Source organism: Mus musculus, chromosome 4 (assembly GCF_000001635.26).
Source record: "Mus musculus strain C57BL/6J chromosome 4, GRCm38.p6 C57BL/6J".
In the NCBI taxonomy this organism is placed as follows: domain Eukaryota; kingdom Metazoa; phylum Chordata; class Mammalia; order Rodentia; family Muridae; genus Mus; species Mus musculus.
Window position 1 is genome coordinate 116,306,495 of NC_000070.6, and position 16,430 is coordinate 116,322,924.

The 16,430-nt window shown below is 48.1% G+C and overlaps 1 protein-coding gene across 10 annotated transcripts in view; it reads right to left on the reverse strand.

Annotated features, from left to right (window-relative positions):
- Nucleotides 1–265: 265 nt before the first annotated feature.
- The window catches only part of Mast2 (microtubule associated serine/threonine kinase 2), a 157,464-nt gene continuing 141,299 nt past the window's right edge, over nt 266–16,430 (reverse strand). For 4 of the 10 annotated variants that reach the window (XM_006502835.4, XM_006502836.4, XM_030253297.1 and 1 more), the window contains 20 exons: nt 15,770–15,979; nt 13,265–13,366; nt 11,215–11,347; nt 10,483–10,544; nt 9,969–10,054; nt 9,329–9,537; nt 8,313–8,451; nt 7,199–7,331; nt 6,359–6,524; nt 5,797–5,898; nt 5,434–5,556; nt 5,185–5,294; nt 4,720–4,874; nt 4,254–4,528; nt 3,963–4,157; nt 3,322–3,548; nt 3,010–3,132; nt 2,431–2,567; nt 2,153–2,346; nt 268–1,843 (listed from right to left, as the gene is read on the reverse strand). In XM_006502835.4, coding sequence (XP_006502898.1) covers nt 321–1,843; nt 2,153–2,346; nt 2,431–2,567; nt 3,010–3,132; nt 3,322–3,548; nt 3,963–4,157; nt 4,254–4,528; nt 4,720–4,874; nt 5,185–5,294; nt 5,434–5,556; nt 5,797–5,898; nt 6,359–6,524; nt 7,199–7,331; nt 8,313–8,451; nt 9,329–9,537; nt 9,969–10,054; nt 10,483–10,544; nt 11,215–11,347; nt 13,265–13,366; nt 15,770–15,979 — 4,404 coding nt within the window. In that variant the 3' untranslated portion in view covers nt 268–320. Of the gene's footprint in view, nt 1,844–2,152; nt 2,347–2,430; nt 2,568–3,009; nt 3,133–3,321; nt 3,549–3,962; nt 4,158–4,253; nt 4,529–4,719; nt 4,875–5,184; nt 5,295–5,433; nt 5,557–5,796; nt 5,899–6,358; nt 6,525–7,198; nt 7,332–8,312; nt 8,452–9,328; nt 9,538–9,968; nt 10,055–10,482; nt 10,545–11,214; nt 11,348–13,264; nt 13,367–15,769; nt 15,980–16,430 lie in introns of those variants that run through there. The other 6 variants (NM_008641.3, NM_001042743.2, XM_017320018.1 and 3 more) reach the window with 6 other exon arrangements.

Sequence of the window (16,430 nt, forward strand, 5' to 3'; positions counted from 1 at the left end):
TTGGGTCTTTGAACGTAGAAGGTATATTGTGTATCCCACATTATGGCCATTCTTTCCTGATCTACTCCCTACTCTTATACCCAGAAAACTGACTATCCAACACCCATTTATGCCTGAGTTCAGATATTTCATTATCTAAGAAATGCAGCTAGATTAGGGTCTTCTCCCAAGAGTGGAAACTTAAGTCATTACAATCCCAGCAGCAAAAGGCCCAGACCTAGAGTCTGTGGATAATGACCAATGGAAAGAAGCAAACACAGGCCAAGATGGTTTCCAGGAGGGTGTATTACACAGGTGAATGTAAGGGAAGCAAACAAGTGCTAGGTTTGCTTTAAGAGCTCATCTGATGTCAGTGCTAAGTCCTGATGATCTTGCTGGCCCCCAAGTTCTTGGCTTTTCCAGAGCAGGCTGGGCCGGGTTTCTGGGCTCAGGGGGTGGGCTCTGCATGGAATGTCCTGCCTCCTGTCGCCTGAGGAATCAGGCACTTCGGTGATGCTCAGGGATGGTTCTTCTTTCTCCATTTGTTCACATTCAGACTCCCATGGCCAGTTCTGGCTGGGGACCTCAAGAAGCGGATGGGTCAGCCCAGGCACACTTGGTGGCTGTGGCTTCTCCTCCTCAGGAGACAGGTTCTTCAGAAGATTTGGGACCGTGGTATTCGTATCTTGGGAGTTAGCTGGTTCACCTTTCCTTGTTATGGTCTTGTTCGTGGATGCTCTGTCTGGACCCTCAATAAGGAATTTCCAGGACCATGTCCCTGGCTTTCCAGAGGTGGAGGTGGCAGCAGAACAACCGGTAGGGGTAAGTTCTGAAAAGCTGGGACAAAGTGCAGTTAGTGCCTGTGTGTGGAGGTGCTGGGCCTTCCAGCAGCCTTCAGAGGGGGTGGGGCTTGTGGGTCCAGACCTGCTCAGGCTAGGGACTTGTAAGGGGTTGGTAGCTTCCTCAAAGGCTTGTGGCCTGCTGAGCTTCCTTGGGGAGAGCCCAGGAACGTCTACTCGGGGGGAGCCTAGTGTGGCCCCTGTCACTAGACCTGAGAGTACAGGGCCCTGCTTCTTTAGATCCCTGTGCAAGAAAGTGTCCTCTTCTGTACCCTCTCCTGAACCTTTAGGGAGTAGATTGTGGCTTGCTTCTGGGTGGGGGGACAATCTTGGCTCCTGTGTGGCCTGGCTGTTCTCAGGCTCCTCATCAGTGTCATCTTCTGAGGAGTCTACTTCCCGGATTGCTTCTTGTTTTTGCAGTGACTCACGGCGTTCAGCTCGATCCTGCCGTAGGGTCCCAAGGGCCCGTGAAGGAGCAGGCTGCAGTACCCCCTTTCCTGGAAGTGGCCCTTTCCCGGATAGCACACTTCTGGTTCCAACTACCTCCAGAGGGCTGGCTTCCCTGGGTGTCAGTTCCTTCTTTAGTTCACCATGGGGCAGGTCAAGACTATGTTTGCGGGAAGGTGCTAACTTCTTCTCAGCAGCTGCCAGTGCAGCCGCCAGCTTCTCAGCAGACTGCACCCTCTTAAGTAGGGGAGAGCGGGGTGGCTCTGCACTCTTGGGCCGTGAGAGCTGCCTACCTAGCGGAGGAGACAAGTGAAGTTTGGTAGGAAAGGACTGAGACCCATGGCCAGACAAGGGTGATGGGGAACGCTGAGGTGAAGCTGCCGTTGCTGGTGGGGAAGGGGTGTGGGCCAACGGTGACAGTGGGATGCTGCCTGCTGACTTGCGCCGTGGTGAGCGGTATTGGCGTTGGAGCTTGGGTGCCAGACCGTGAAGAGAGCTGGGCCGTGTATGTCCAGAGCCAGCAGGAGAACTGGGCACACTGGAGCTGGGAGAGCTGCTCTGCGAGGAATTCCCTCCTACTTTGGATGGTTGCATGGGTGGACAGACAAACAGAAAACAAGACATCAGTGTTAGCTGTTAGAAGTGACTGAGCAGTAAGGCAGAACTTTGCTCTAGAATGCCCCAAGACTGCTGTTCACTTTTTACCACTGGTGACTACAGTCCACTTAATCTACCTTCACTGCCCCCACCCATCAATCTTCCCAACACTTATAGATCTTCAAGGTTATGCTCAAAGAGCTTTAGAGTTGGCCTATGGGAAGCAGATGGCTCAAGTTCATTCCAATTTCCCAAGGGATGGTTTCTGATTTGCAGGGGTACCCCTGTACCTGAGTGCACAGCATCTGGGGCTACCCGGTATCCCTGAGGAGGAGATCTGGGAGAGAGGCTGTGGCTGTGTGTGGGAGAGCCTGGACCACTCTCCCCTGATGACAAGGAGCGGTTAAGGGAAGAAAGGCTGCGGCTGGTGTGGAGCAAGGAGGCCTGCTTTGTGATTTTCCGGAATAGGGAGCTTCTTTTTCGGCTGTAGAGATAAGGGGACAGCATACTGTAGGCTTGATCAAATGTGGGCATCTCAGGGTAGACCTCTGGACCAATTCTGTCTCACCTTTCTTGCCCATCCTTGCCTTTGCTCCGTTTGCTCCTTCGGGCCATCTTGGCTTTATAGCTGCCTTTCCTAGCTGGCCCCACTTTGATTGACGTGTTCTCCAAGGGAGTTGTTGAAATTGATACCTTGTTTCCACTCTAGGAAGCCAAGCAGACAAAGCTGGAACCTTTGGATGGGGCTGTCTCCCCTACTCTTACTCTTCCCCGCATCTTAACTTAAACCTTTGGATGTTCCATACCAACATGTAAACTAATCAAAGGCTGTTTTCCCTCACAGGATAGGAAATGCTCCAAGTGGCACTCCAGAGGAGTTTAGGAACGGGCAAGACAGCAGTACCTCTCCTGTCCTGACATCAGTCTTACTTGCAGTTTAGAACGGTCTGGGGTTTGGCCAGCAGATGAGGTTAATTACCATATGGAGAAAAACCTCCTGTATTGCACATTCAAATCCTGCATGTCCCTACATCTATCCTTAATGCTACATGTACGCGTACCCGATCCTCTCACTCCCCTTATGGCGAGTCCAGGCTCACAAGTCCAGGGCAGTCATACATCACACAGAAGCATTCTTAGCACTAACCTTCAGAACCAGCTCCACCACTTCTGTGTGGACTAGCCCATGCACAGGCTCACCATTGACATGGGTGATGAGGTCACCCTGACGAAGCCCTGCTTCACTGGCTGGACCACCATCCTCCACATGCTGCCTCAGGAAGAGAAAAGCCTTTAATCGGGAGCCTGGTTCTGCTGCTGTTGTGACCCTTGACTACCACCACCCTCTGGTTTCTGTGAGTTATGTGGGCAGTGACCAAAGAAAAGGCAGATAGGCTCTGGTAAGGGGAAGGTGGGAGTACACAGCTGGAGGACAACAACTCTGTCTGGCCAGACATACCCACACCATGTGGTGTACGGTGTAGACATCAGTGTCACCCATGTAGACTCGAATGGCCCGCAGGGTGAAGCCATACTTCTTGCCAGCTCGGTGGATGATGATGGGAGGCCTCAAGCTGCCAAGGGCTGGCAAGAAGTCCCTGCTTGGAGAAGAGTCCCTGGATGATGGATTGGATGACTGGGAATGTGGGGACATAGGGCTGGCCAATGGTGAGCAGGCATGGTGTTCTGGAGAAGCAGAAACCAAGACTTAATGATCAGAGGTCTTCTTTGGTTTTTTTGGTTTTTCAAGACAGGGTTTCTCTGTGTAGCCCTGGCTGTCCTCAAACTCAGAAATCTGCCTGTCTCTTCCTCCCAAGTGCTGGGATTAAAGGCGTGCACCATCAGAGGTCTTAACACAGCCATGATCCTAGCTGGCCTAAGCTGTTGACCCCAACCCACTCCTAGTCCACTACAACCCTGCTTGCTCTCTGATGCCCGTGTGCGTACATCATAAACATCAACCTGGATCTTCAGAGACCTCTATGTTCATGGAAAGGAGGCCGTCTCTCAAATACTTACCGGCTTTACACATGTGCCCACGCATCCCCAGCCTCCCATGTCCTTCCTATGCATTTTACCTTAGTTCCCTGTTGGCCTTACCTGAAGGAATGAGGAGGGAAAGGGCCGTAGCTGAGGCTGACTTGATTACTTTGTTGACAGGGCGAGTGGTGCGCTTCTCTATAGAGTCCCCAGAGAGCAGCCGGTGACGGGCCCTACGCACAGCTAGGTCGCTGATGGCTTTGGCTGTAGCTTCCTCAGCTAGCTGAGGGGTCCCACGGCCTCGTGTCTCCAGGGCTGTGGGCCCAAGTGAACAATGAGATCTGTGGTACAGCTAAGCCTCTCCCTGTAGTATATCCCAGCCTATGCCTTCTACCATCCTAGGAACCACACCTGGGCAACACCGACTGCTTTGGCCAGGAGGCTCCTCATCCAGCTTCAGTTGCCTCTCCAACGGTCGTTCAGGAACAGGCCTAGATGACCCCTCTCCAGATGGGGGAATGAGGACCCATATACCTTCCTGTTGTTGCTTCCGAGGGGTGCTACTAGTCTCCTCAGGGCAATGAGGCCCATCTGGGAGGCCTGAACACCGATGTCGCACTGTCATTGGAGGACTCGAATCACTCTCTGTGTGGGATGACTCGGACACAGATAACCGCTTCCGTAATCTGTGAAACAGAGGGCCCAGGTGGTCTCCCTTTCCAGCCTCTGCTGAGGCTATTAGTCACAGACCTTTGCAGACATTTTACCAGACTCTCTAGAATGTTATTTAACTAGCAACACCCTTCCTCTCCAGCATCATGATATGATAACTGAGGACTGACTGACCTTCCCACCCTGGTGAGCCCCCGGTGCTTACATCTCAGGGGACCCAATCACCCAGCTGCGATCTCGGCCCTTCAGTCCTGCCAAGCCGTCTGAGTGATCTTCCTTTTCCTCACTGAGGCTGCGCTTGGTTGGAGGTGGTGTCCGGCGTTCCTCAAGCAGGGAAAGCCGTTCCATGCTACTGTAAACCTGTGGACACAGGAGACACATGAGATGGCCAAGAACAAATGGCCTTCTGGGGGTCTGAGTCAAGGGCTTGAGAGAACCCCTCTTTTTGCCCCACTCCATTCAAGCTGAATATCTCCAGAAGCTGCTCTGCTGACCCATCCCTGGCAGGGACTGGCTGATTTAGAAGCTCCTGCTGTGTGTGAGTAGCCCTAGCCCTTTGAGCTCCTTTTCTGAAAGAGGTCCTATCAAAATGTCCTGAGCCTGCCCTAGGTCTGTCCTTGGCAGGTTCTCTCCTCTCAATTCCCATTAGCCTGGGCTTCCTTAGTCACACCTTGCTGAACCTTGGAGAGCAGGAAGAAAACTGGCGAATCTCAAGGCAGCCATCCTCACTCACTTCCTCCTCATCCTCAGAGTCCACATGGTGGTATCGTTCTGAACGGGCTGGACCAAATAAAGTTCAATTAGCTTCAGCATCATCGGTGGTGCCATCCTGGTGGCACCAGCAGAACCCTGAGCAGGGATGCACAGCAGTTCTGGGCACTTACAGTCCATGCCCCACCTCACCCCACTATGGCCTTACTATCAAAGTAGCTGGTGTCATCCTCTGACTCCAGCTGAGGTATAAATTCAGCCTTCTGCCGTAGAAGTCCTGTCCAGTCCAGACCCATGAAGAATGGGTGCTGCTTCACTTCATAGGCACTACCTGCAGACAGAGTGGACAGGGACACAAGATTAGCTGCATGGCATGGGGGACATCAGTCATGTGAGACTTGACATTATGAGAAAGCAGGCTTGGGAAGTTTCAGTTCAAGTACTCTTCCTTCTTTGCCTAAATGAATAGGGGAGTTTCAGGATCAAGAGGGACTTCCCATTGAACTTTAGGGTACATGGAAGTAGCCTCTCTGTCCCCTGAGGTGAGAGAAAGGAGAAAGGGCCAACTTACTTGTGCCCAGTCTTTCTAGTGGATTCTGATGAAGCAGTTTGGAAGTGAGGTCTTGGGCATCTGGGGGAAGCGCGTCATCACCTTCGGGCCACACGATCTCATCTGAAGTATCATGCATAGATGAGAAAGAAGGGAAAATGTGTGGGTAGAATGGGGAGATGCAAACGACAACAGAATAAGGAAGGGGTGAGTCTAGCTGAGAGCTCCTAAGAGCCTTTGTCTGGGATCCCAGTTCCTAGGGGAGTCTCAGAGTCTCTCCACTGCCTGCTCCTTGAGCCAGTGTGGGCACTTTGAACAGGGATTCCTGCTCCTGAAGTTCCAGCTCACCTGCCATTTTACTCTTAAACACAGAACTCATTCATATACGTAACACATCGACACAAGAGCGACATGAACACACAGAAAACCACAGGAGGACACAATAGATGTGTGCACAGACACACACACATAGAAAGAAACAAGCCTACCAGGAACACACTCATTTAGAAAAAAAGAGCCCAAGAGCCTCCCAGCTGTGTGCAGACAGCCCGACTCCACACTGACCCAGCGTGACAGTACCTACCACTGATCACTTGCCCAAAGAGCTCCTCCGGAGTGTCTCCAAAGAAAGGGACGCAACCCACCAGGAACTCATACAGGATTATGCCCATGGCCCACCAGTCCACTGGCTTCCCATATCCCTGACGCAGGATCACCTCAGGTGCTATGTATTCCGGGGTCCCGCATACCTGAGTACAGAGAAGCCAGGCTGCCTCAGAATCCGGAGGCAGCTTGCTGGCATGGCAGTAGGGGATGTTCCTACTGCTGGAGTGGAGAAGTCTCTGAATGAAGCAGCAGCTTACCTTACTAATAACAACATCATCAATCCCAGGGATCAGAATTAAAGCTCTTGGTAGGAGGGTTTCTGTATGTCCTAACTAACTAAAACATCGAATTCTAGCCCAACCTAGTGCTCCCACTCTCTTCTGAACTGGTCGTAGAGTTGGCTCCTCCCCCCAGGACAGAACTTACCAGTCACCTACGGACATCACAAGCTGAAATATCAAGTAAGAGAACATCCAAGGGCTGCTGGCCAGAAAGTGGCAAGCTGTCCAATGTAAATGTGGAGCTGTGTTCCAACAAGAGCAGGCCGCAGGAGAACTGTGCCTCAGGCTCACCTCACATGAAGCTATCAGCAGTTAAATGCCTATTTCATCCAACCCCAGAGAAAACTTTATCTCCTTTTTCTCAGGGCTCAGCCTGTTTTCTAAATGTGCTACCTATTTTAGTGCTTCCCTGGAACTAAAGGCAAAAACATGGAGTTACCATGTTAATACTCGGGCACAGATTAAGCAAGTAACTCCAAGGCCTTATTCTGAGGCCTGGATTTCAACCCCCAAGGTCTTCCTCCAGGCTTTCTTACCTGCTTGTCTAGGAACTCCCGGGCATCCTTTTCAATATGACCCTCATACAAGTTGGTTGTCAAACTCATGAGGCCGATTTTAGAAAGTCCAAAGTCAGTGAGTTTGATGTGTCCCATGGATGTAATCAGAAGGCTGTGGGACCACATAAATAAAATCATGGAGTAATTTCTCAGTTGTCCCTTAGTACTGATTTAGTACTAGCTTCTGCGTGGTACCAAGGGACACAAGTGGGGAACACATAGGTAGCTAAGAAGTAGCAGCCGTGGCTTGATGAGCACCACTTCAGCCCCCTTGCAGCTCCGTTTCTTTGTCGTTCTCCCTGCATTCTATACCTGAAGAGGACGAGACTTGCTCCAGGGTTGAGATCAATTCTAGAGCAGCTGCTAGAGTCACTAACAATCCCTCCCTGAGCTGAGGGACTTAAATTATCCATCTTAGAGAGAAGGAACATTGGTAAAATCTTTTTCCATGTCCTTGGATGTTTTCAGAGGGAGAAACCAGAAATCAGAGACTTCTTTACATACTCTGCTTAGGCCACTCTATTTGATGCTAAGGGCTTCACCCTATCCTAGTGATTCCCAAATTACTATCTCTGGTCCAGATTCCCTTAATGGGCTAGCCTAGCTGCCCAGGCCATATATCTCAAAGTCAGGTTTCCTACCTGGCTCGTCATCTGAGCAAGAAACAAGTGCTGTGATCTCCTGAGTCCTGTGATTGTCTCTAAACTATTCTGGAACTGAGGGTGTAGTTCAGTGGTAAAGAATTTCCCTAGCATGCACAGACCTTGATTTTGATAAACAGCACCAAAGAAGGAAGGGGGTATATTTCTAGAACATGCAGCAGAGCAAATGCACTGATTTCATTTCAGAAGAGGGGAATTTGAGGTTCAAAACTTTAGTTAAAAGACTGACTCAGAGTTAACCAGCATGAGTGGCATCTGACAGAGGTCTGTGTTTCAAAGCTAATTTTCTATGTCACTATTAGATGTGCTGAGTCTTTTGTTCTGCTTGGTTTCTTCTGTTTCCTAGTAGCCATTCTAAGATGATCCGAACATGCATTTGTCTCAATTATCAAGAGGATGCCCTGAACAACAGAACTAGACAGTGGGCATACTTGTCAGGCTTGAGGTCACGGTGCACGATGCCGTAGTTGTGTAAGTATTCCAAAGCCAGCACAGTTTCCGCAAAGTACAGGCGTACCATGTCCACAGGTAGGGCCCCGATGTTCTTGAGCAGAGTGGCACAGTCTCCCCCTATAAAGAGCCCAGGCTATCATGAGAAAAAGCTATCATGATCCAGGACCCTGCTCCAGTCAGTTCTTAGGCTTTGTAGAACGTAAGGAAATAGCCTCACAGAACAGCCTGATGCTGGAGCCTGGGACCCCAGCCCTTCTGCTATTAGCATGGGTAGGAGACAGGTAATAGAAAGCAGGAAATCAATTTGCAAGTGGCTTTCAAGACTATCATTTAGGAGACGGAAGGAAGGGATCCAGGCCTTTATACATTCATCATGCCTTGCTGGGATAAGACTAAGTTTTTAGGATGGGAATACTGTATTCAAAGATTGCATCTGCTAAAATACTTGTTTGTTCCACTTCCTTTTTCTCCAGTAAATACCCAATGAAGTAAAAGCATGGTTTTGTTTAGGTTCAACGTTAAGCCTTAGGGAAAATATGTTTGGAGCTGTACACAGAGTGAGGGGTCAGAGGGAGGGCCACTGCAGAGCTTTGCCGAATGCTGTTCTCCTAGACTATTCTGAGACCATTAGACTGGTTTAGGAGTGGCCCTTTCACAAGCCATTAGCCAGATGCAATCTTCTCAGAGTCCCACAATGGGCTTTTGTGGCTAGTAACTAAAAGCTCTGTTCCTGCCTGAGGGTGCCTCAGACTTTAGGGGAGACTATAGATGTTGGGTTGCCACATCAGTCTCTGAGTGCCTTCATGGAAAAGCACCATTCTCACGTTGGAGATATGAGCTCACTGAGGCCAATGGTCTCAGAGTTTCTAGGCAAAATGACAAAGAGGTCTTGGAGACTGGAGCCTGAAACTTCACTACAAAGAAGCTGGTCCCTATTCAGGCTTAAGTCTCAGACTGCACTTTGACTTCTATATAGCCACATTTCCCCCAGTACCTTCTACGTATTCCATCACCATGCATAAGTGACGCTTGGTCTCAAAGGAGCAGAACATGCTGACCACAAAGGGGTTTTCAGCGAAAGTCAGTATGTCGCGTTCCACAAATGCTTGCTGGATCTGGTTCCGTAGGATTAGGTTTTGCTTATTAATCTTCTTCATTGCAAAGCGCTGCCGCGTGGACTTGTGCCGCACCAGAAAGACAGCCCTGGGAAAGACAGCCAGCCCAGCCCAGCCCCCAGATGCTCTCAGCACCTCAATTGTACATTCCATAACCCCAAGCTGCCTCACCATCCCATATATGTATATAGAACAACAAAGACCTTGGGGTGTGCCTGCTACTGTGCCAATGAACTATTGTACTTTTCTGGAAGACCAGGTTCTGAGGACCCATCTCAGTATTTCCAGAACTCAGAGAGTGCTACCAAGACAGGTAGTAATCTTGCCTGGGCAAAGAATCAATGTTTAAATGCCAGAGGAAACTGACCTCTTGACACTCCAGGAGAAATTCAAGGAGGGAGCAGGTCTACCTTACAGTATCTTTTGCCCAGGGGATTGGGAATCATACAATTTCAGAAGGAAGAGAGCAAGGGCTGACTCTGCTCTATTCCTGGCCCCAATCTGACTCCATGCCTTTACCCATAGGCGCCATTGCTGATGAGCTTAATGGTTTCAAAGTCCTCTTCAGAGGGGGTCTTCTGAGATGGCTGAGATACCCCACGACCCTAGAAGGCAAAGGAAAACGAAGGAAGCAGGCATGTTTTTCAGAGCACGTATGCTTGGGGAAGTTGTGCAGTCATAGTACCAGGCCTGCCCATTCTTTCCCAGGAACCCCACTTCCTACTGTTGGCAGCACGAACTCCCTATCCCTTTAGATGACCCCCCCAAGACATTTACTCTTATTTTACATATATGTATGTATGTGTGACTGGTGCCCATGGAGTTGAGAGGAGGGTGCTGGAACTGGAGCGACAGGTAGTTTCGAGTCACTAATGTGGGTGCTAGAAACTGAATCCAGGTCCTCCGGAAGAGCAGCAGTACTCTTAACTACCAAGCTCTCTCTCTAGCCCGCAAATGTTCTTTTAAAGCAAACTTATAGGGCTTCACAGAGCTCAGGCTCCAAGATTGAGGCAGGAATTCTCAGGATCTTTACCTCAACTGAATCATCTGTCTCTGGAGTATCTGGACTGTCATAGCTGCTCAACTGGGCCATTTCTAGAAACATGCAAGGATATCAGAGAAAATTGCTTAGCAGTGGCAGGCATTTTGACAATATCCTCATATCATACAACAGGTACATGTGGGGTAGGTATTAATACTTCCTGTACCAACCTGAAATGCAGACCTAGCCCTGTGGCTCTATCCTTAGTAAGGCACAGGTTTCAGACAGGGAAATAAGCCAAGTGCTGTGACTTTATTATCTAGAAGTTCAATACCATTTATAAGGCCTGGCATAGTCTAGAAGAGCCTCTCTCCTGGATAACAGGGCTGTGGGAAGCCTCTAGCACTCATCCTTCAGACCACGACTGTTTCACTTACTGGGTCAGGGAGGCAAACAGACAGGAGTGGAACAACTACAGAGCAAGGCAAGTGAGCCCACTGTTCATGCAGGGGCGCATCATCAACTCCAGAAGAATAAAGCCAAACTTTACAACAGAATTGAACAAGCCCCAAACAGGAAGGCTTGTAAGGTGGCCAATAGGAGAGGCTCTAAATCCAACGTAGCTGGCTAGGACAGAGCAGGTAAATGTAAACATTGATTCAAAAGAAAAGACTGTAATAGTAGAGAGCACAGGGTGTCTCTGTGGTCTGAGACCTCTAAGGCTATGTTAGGTCCATGTCTAGGCTAAATCTCTTCTCTACAGCCACCAAACAGCATGCTCACCCTCCAAGGGATCCCGAGTTAGGCCCAGCTGGCTAACGATGTAGCGGGGAATGTCACATTTAATTCCATGTCCCTCTTTGGCATGACCTTCAGCTGCTTCTAACAGGTGGTAAAATTCTTCAGGGTCAAACTCCTGTGCCAGAGAAAAGAGGTGGTCAGAGGAAGAGATACGAGCAGGTGCTGTGGCCCTTCTTGGCATTCAAGTACACATCAGAGGGGAAGAATTCAAACTTCTTTGTGATGGTATACCCTGGTCCCTAAACATCCAGAAATAGGATTTACAGATCATGAAACAAAGCTGGTTTATAGTTCACTGTCAGATTATAGACTTCTGAGTAATAAGGAAAGAGTTTTTGGCTTCAAGACAGTTTAGCCTAGTCAGATTGTTTTCAGCCAGGTGGTACTGTCAAGAGTACTGTAGGTGGTATGTTCAGGTGGTCACTCTTGAGCACTGCTGGCACATATGCAATTGCAGTTCACAGGACCTAGAGTCCGTTACACTTCCTCTTTCCCGTCAGTCTTCAGCTACATCCACCTCCTATCGTTGTTCCTACTACTCTGCCTGCCCTTCTTACAAATGCTCTACGGTCCCCGTGCTGACTCTCCTGGTTCATCTGACACCCGTGCTGAATCAAAGTAGCTTGCTCGCTCTTTCTCTCTCTCTACTTCCTCCCTCCCTCCCTTCCTTCTCTTCTTCCTGCTTCATTCTTCTCCTCCTTTCTCTTCCGTCCTCCTCTCTCCCTTCCCTCCTTCCTTTCTACAGTGGTAGGAATTGAATTACTTTAGGGTCTCATACATTCTAGGCAAGCATAAGTTTTTTGATGGCATGTTTACTAAGAAATAAATATATTGATGTCTAAATCTAAACCCCAAATTGCATGGAGTGAAAGGTGGGATAACACACTGCATTAGGACGTAGGGTAAAGGAGCAATAGCAGGGAAGAGGTGTCTGGGAGGAAGAAAGAGAGGACACAAAGGGCACAGAGACCTTTTTGAGGAGAAACATTATTTTAACCATGGTAGTGATTATACAGTGTGTATATATATTTATATTTTATTTTTTGAGACAGGGTTTCTCTGTGTAGCCCTGGCTGTCCTGGAACTCACTCTGTAGACCAGGCTGGCCTTGAACACAGAAATCCGCCTGCCTCTTCCTCCCAAGTGCTGGGATTAAAGGTGTGCACCACCACTGCCTGGCTACAGTTATATTTTAATATCTGATAAAACTCAATGGTTTGTATACTCCTGAGGTATGTATTTATGTTAATTATTTAAGAAGCTAGGTGTGGATACATGCTTATAATCCTAGTACTTGGAAGGTAGAGATAGGAGGATCAGGAGTTCAAAGCCAGCCTCAGCTACATACTGAATCTGAGGCCAGCTGGGGTTACCTGAGATGAATCTGACTGTGTTAATGTCCTAGCCTTTTTTGGCAGCTCCAAAAGGCCTAGTGTTCCCCATGCAGCTTGACTCACTACTCTTTCCAATACACTACTGTGTTCATGGCCCTCCACTGGCCAATTTGCACTTAATATCCAAGTCAGTGAATAAACTCCATGTTTTCCAAGGACCTTTCACTCATGTTCATTGCAAGATGGAAAAGATTTCTTCACCGGGTTCCCACTACACCCTGTACTGATAGCTGTGTGACTCTTCTCCTAATATGATCCCATCCACACATGGGCATGGCCTGCATTTGCTTATGGCGCAGGAAGCTTTTAAGATTAGGACCCTGAGGGTCCAACATGAGGCAGATGGTTAGTGATGTATAACTGAAAGATTAGATGAAGGACTCATGCAAACTCAGTTGACCTAGGCTCCTCTTATGCTCTTAAACCCTCAAGGTTCCCATGACTACGGCAAGGGCTGATTTTGCATGGGGCTAGCCCAGACTAATATTAATTATAACCAGTCCCCCAAGGGACTGCAGATCATATTTAAATAAACGATTTATCAATAGAAATGTTAATTGTTCTGCCAGTTTTGGCGAGCTACTTCCTCTACATCCCCTAGTCCCCACCTGCACATCCAACCTTTTATGCTGACTCACCAGGCATTCCAGGAGGCGAGCTGGGCGAGCAATGATGATCATCAACTTTTTTACCAGCTGTATCACAAAGGCTACATCTGAGCTTTCTGAGCGTTCGTGAGCCTACACAGAAGAGAAAGGTTGCTTGAACAATTATCCTGATGTGGTTGGGTTAAAAAGGACCAGACTGTACAGAGCTGACTACAGAAAGGGACTTGGATGTGCATGTTGAAGAGTCAACAGCCCAGGAACAGCTCTCCTGTGCCCATTCCACCAGGGCTAGCTTTAAACGTACTTTTTAGGACAGGGTCTCTCACTGCACCTGTCATTCACTGATTGGCTATGGAGGCTAGCTGGTGACCTCCAGGGTCCCCTCCCTCCCCTAAGGGTTACAGAAACATGGTGCCACATCTGGTTTATTACACAGGAAATGGGAATCCAATCTCAGTCCTCATGCTTAGCTGGCAGCCACTCCTGACTGACCCATCTCCTTAGCCCCTGGACATTGTGTCTTCTTCTAAGAGTCTTACTATGTAGGTAGCTGAGGCAGGCCTCAGTCTCCCAAGTTCTGGGATTAATAGGGTGTATGCCACTGCTATCCAGTCATGCTTTGTTTCTTGGTTAGAAATCTCCACCCCCTAATATCAACAGTCACTAGAGCCTTATACAAACTAGCTGACTACATTTTTATCTCTCCATTCTGTATACACGCATGCTCATGCCGGGGTGTGCAATACATGCACGCTCATGCCAGGGTGTGCATGTGAAGGCTCTCTCTCTCTATTGTGTGGATCTGGGGGATCCCACTCAGGCCAGCGGGTTTGGCGGCAGTACCTTTACCTGATGGTCTCATCTTACCAACTCCAGAGCTTCATTTTTGAACAGAAAGAAACAGCTGCTTCTCATGGGAATTTGGCATTCTCAACTTGCTCTTATGTAACATTTATAACTAAGTATCCATTTTGGAATCAGAGGAAGAATTTTTATAGATAAAATTACTTTTAAAACATATTTAAAGAATACTTTCTCACTGTAACTACCACCTACCCAGTTATATCTTCATGGGTATAGAGACTGATCTGCTAGTCTTCTAGAAGCCATTCATTGTTTGAACATTAGCTCTGGATCTTCAGTTGAGAGGAGACAGGGGCGCTTCACTACTTTAGTGGCATGAAGCACCTTGGAGACCAGGAGCTCTTACCTCAAATGCGTTAATGCTGTCAACTGTCCTGAGAGGCTGAGGAAGGCAGTGCTTAAGAATTTAGTGGAAGCTTTGGTCCCCCCCCCCCCTCTGGATTATTCTGTCTTTTGTTTTTCAGAGACTTAAAATTTTCTTTCTCTTTATTTATATGTATAGGTTTGTATGTGGACATGAATGTAGGTGTTTGCAGAGGCCAGGGAGTTATAGACAGTTGTGGTTGCTTGGAACCACACAAGTCCTCTGCAAAGCAGTACATGCTCTTAATCAGGAAATCATCTCTCCAGCTTCTCAGAGATGTAAAATCTATTTATAGACTGTTGTGAGCCACTACATGGGTGCGAGGAGTTGAACCTGGGCCCTCTGGAAAACCAACCAGTGCTTTTAACAGCCGAGTCATCATTTCAGTTCCTCCCAGAGACTTTTTTTTAAAAGATTTATTTATTATTATATAAGTACACTGTAGCTGTCTTCAGACACACCAGAAGAGGGCGTCAGATCCCATTACAGATGGTTGTGAGCCACCATGTGGTTGCTGGGAATTGAACTCAGGACCTTCGGGAAGAGCAGTCAGTGCTCTTACCCACTAAGCCATCTCTCCAGCCCCAGAGACTTTTTATACTGAAGAGATTCACATTTTCACGTCAAAGTCTATCACTGTGCTAATAAAGTATCAGTTAATGGACTTGCTCATAGGATAAGCCTGAGGCCTGCTTCACCTGGGTTGAGGATAGTTAGGAAGCTGTGCTTAAACAAATGATTTTCAGTAAAACACAGTCCATATATCCACTACTGTATTTTGTATTGTTATTATGATGCTGATGATGTTTGTTTTGAAATAAATAGGATCTCACTACATATAGCCCAGACTGGCTTGGCATTCACTACATAGACCAGTCAGGTTCAGTGGGATCTGCCTCACCTCCCAAGAACTAGGTGTGGGCCGTCATGTCTGGTGAACCTCTATGCAACTTTTTGCTTTTGGTAAAAAGTCAAATACCTATACATATTTTGGTAAAAAGTCAAATACTCATACATAATACCAATGCTGGAATTATACACTACCCATGTTGGAGTCTCAGACAGAGTAATACAGCTTTGGCTTTAGAGAACCATTCACAAAACTGAGTTCCTCTGAAACCAAGCAGGCTTCTCTTAGTGATGGAAAGGCCGTGGGAAGAACATCAGATCATCAGTACCAAACATGGAAACTCCTATTCACTGGCAAGGAGACCTGATTGTGGCCAGCAGCTGGAAGAGTGAGCTCACTGCCAATTCCCGAGATGACCTTGTGGAAGTGTCATTACATTCCTCGTCAAGACACTTACATCTTGCAGAAGCTTTTCCAAATTCTCTTGAAGTTCATAGAAATAGTGTGACGTAATGAGGCCACTCCGAGATTTATCCAGGCAGTCTCGGGCCATCTCAATCACCTGATGATGAATAAAGCTTAGTGCTCCATCTGCCAAGGGCAACACACTATCTGGAGTGTTAGAGGAAATGAAGTCAGCTAGTCGCTCTTCCATCTGTGCAGTGGCCTGGGAGGAAAAGAAAAGAAAAGAATTCCCTTTCAGTCCCAGCTTAGCTGCAGCGAATTCTGAAGGATGGGCTCTCTGTGTGCCTATGTGACGCCGGGAAGTCGAATGACTGAAGGCAGACAGTCCCAGGACCAGACTCAAGGCCCCCATCACCTTTTTGCCTGTTTCTTGCCATATCCTATACTGTACGATTTTTGGTTCTGCAGGCATACAAGGTTTGCTGGTCTCTGCCTAGCCATATTTCATGCCTTTGTTACACCATTTTTTTGGGGTTGACCTTCCTTACAAGTTCCTGTTGCTCTTCATCTCACCTAAGTATCATGAATTCCCCAGACTTCCTAGGAAACAAAGGTTCTCTTTCCTCTGGGGTGACTTGGTCTCCTGACTGGACAAGTCAGTGCATAGATGATATTGGTTTCTGAACCTTCTGTATGTAAGACATCTGGCAAGT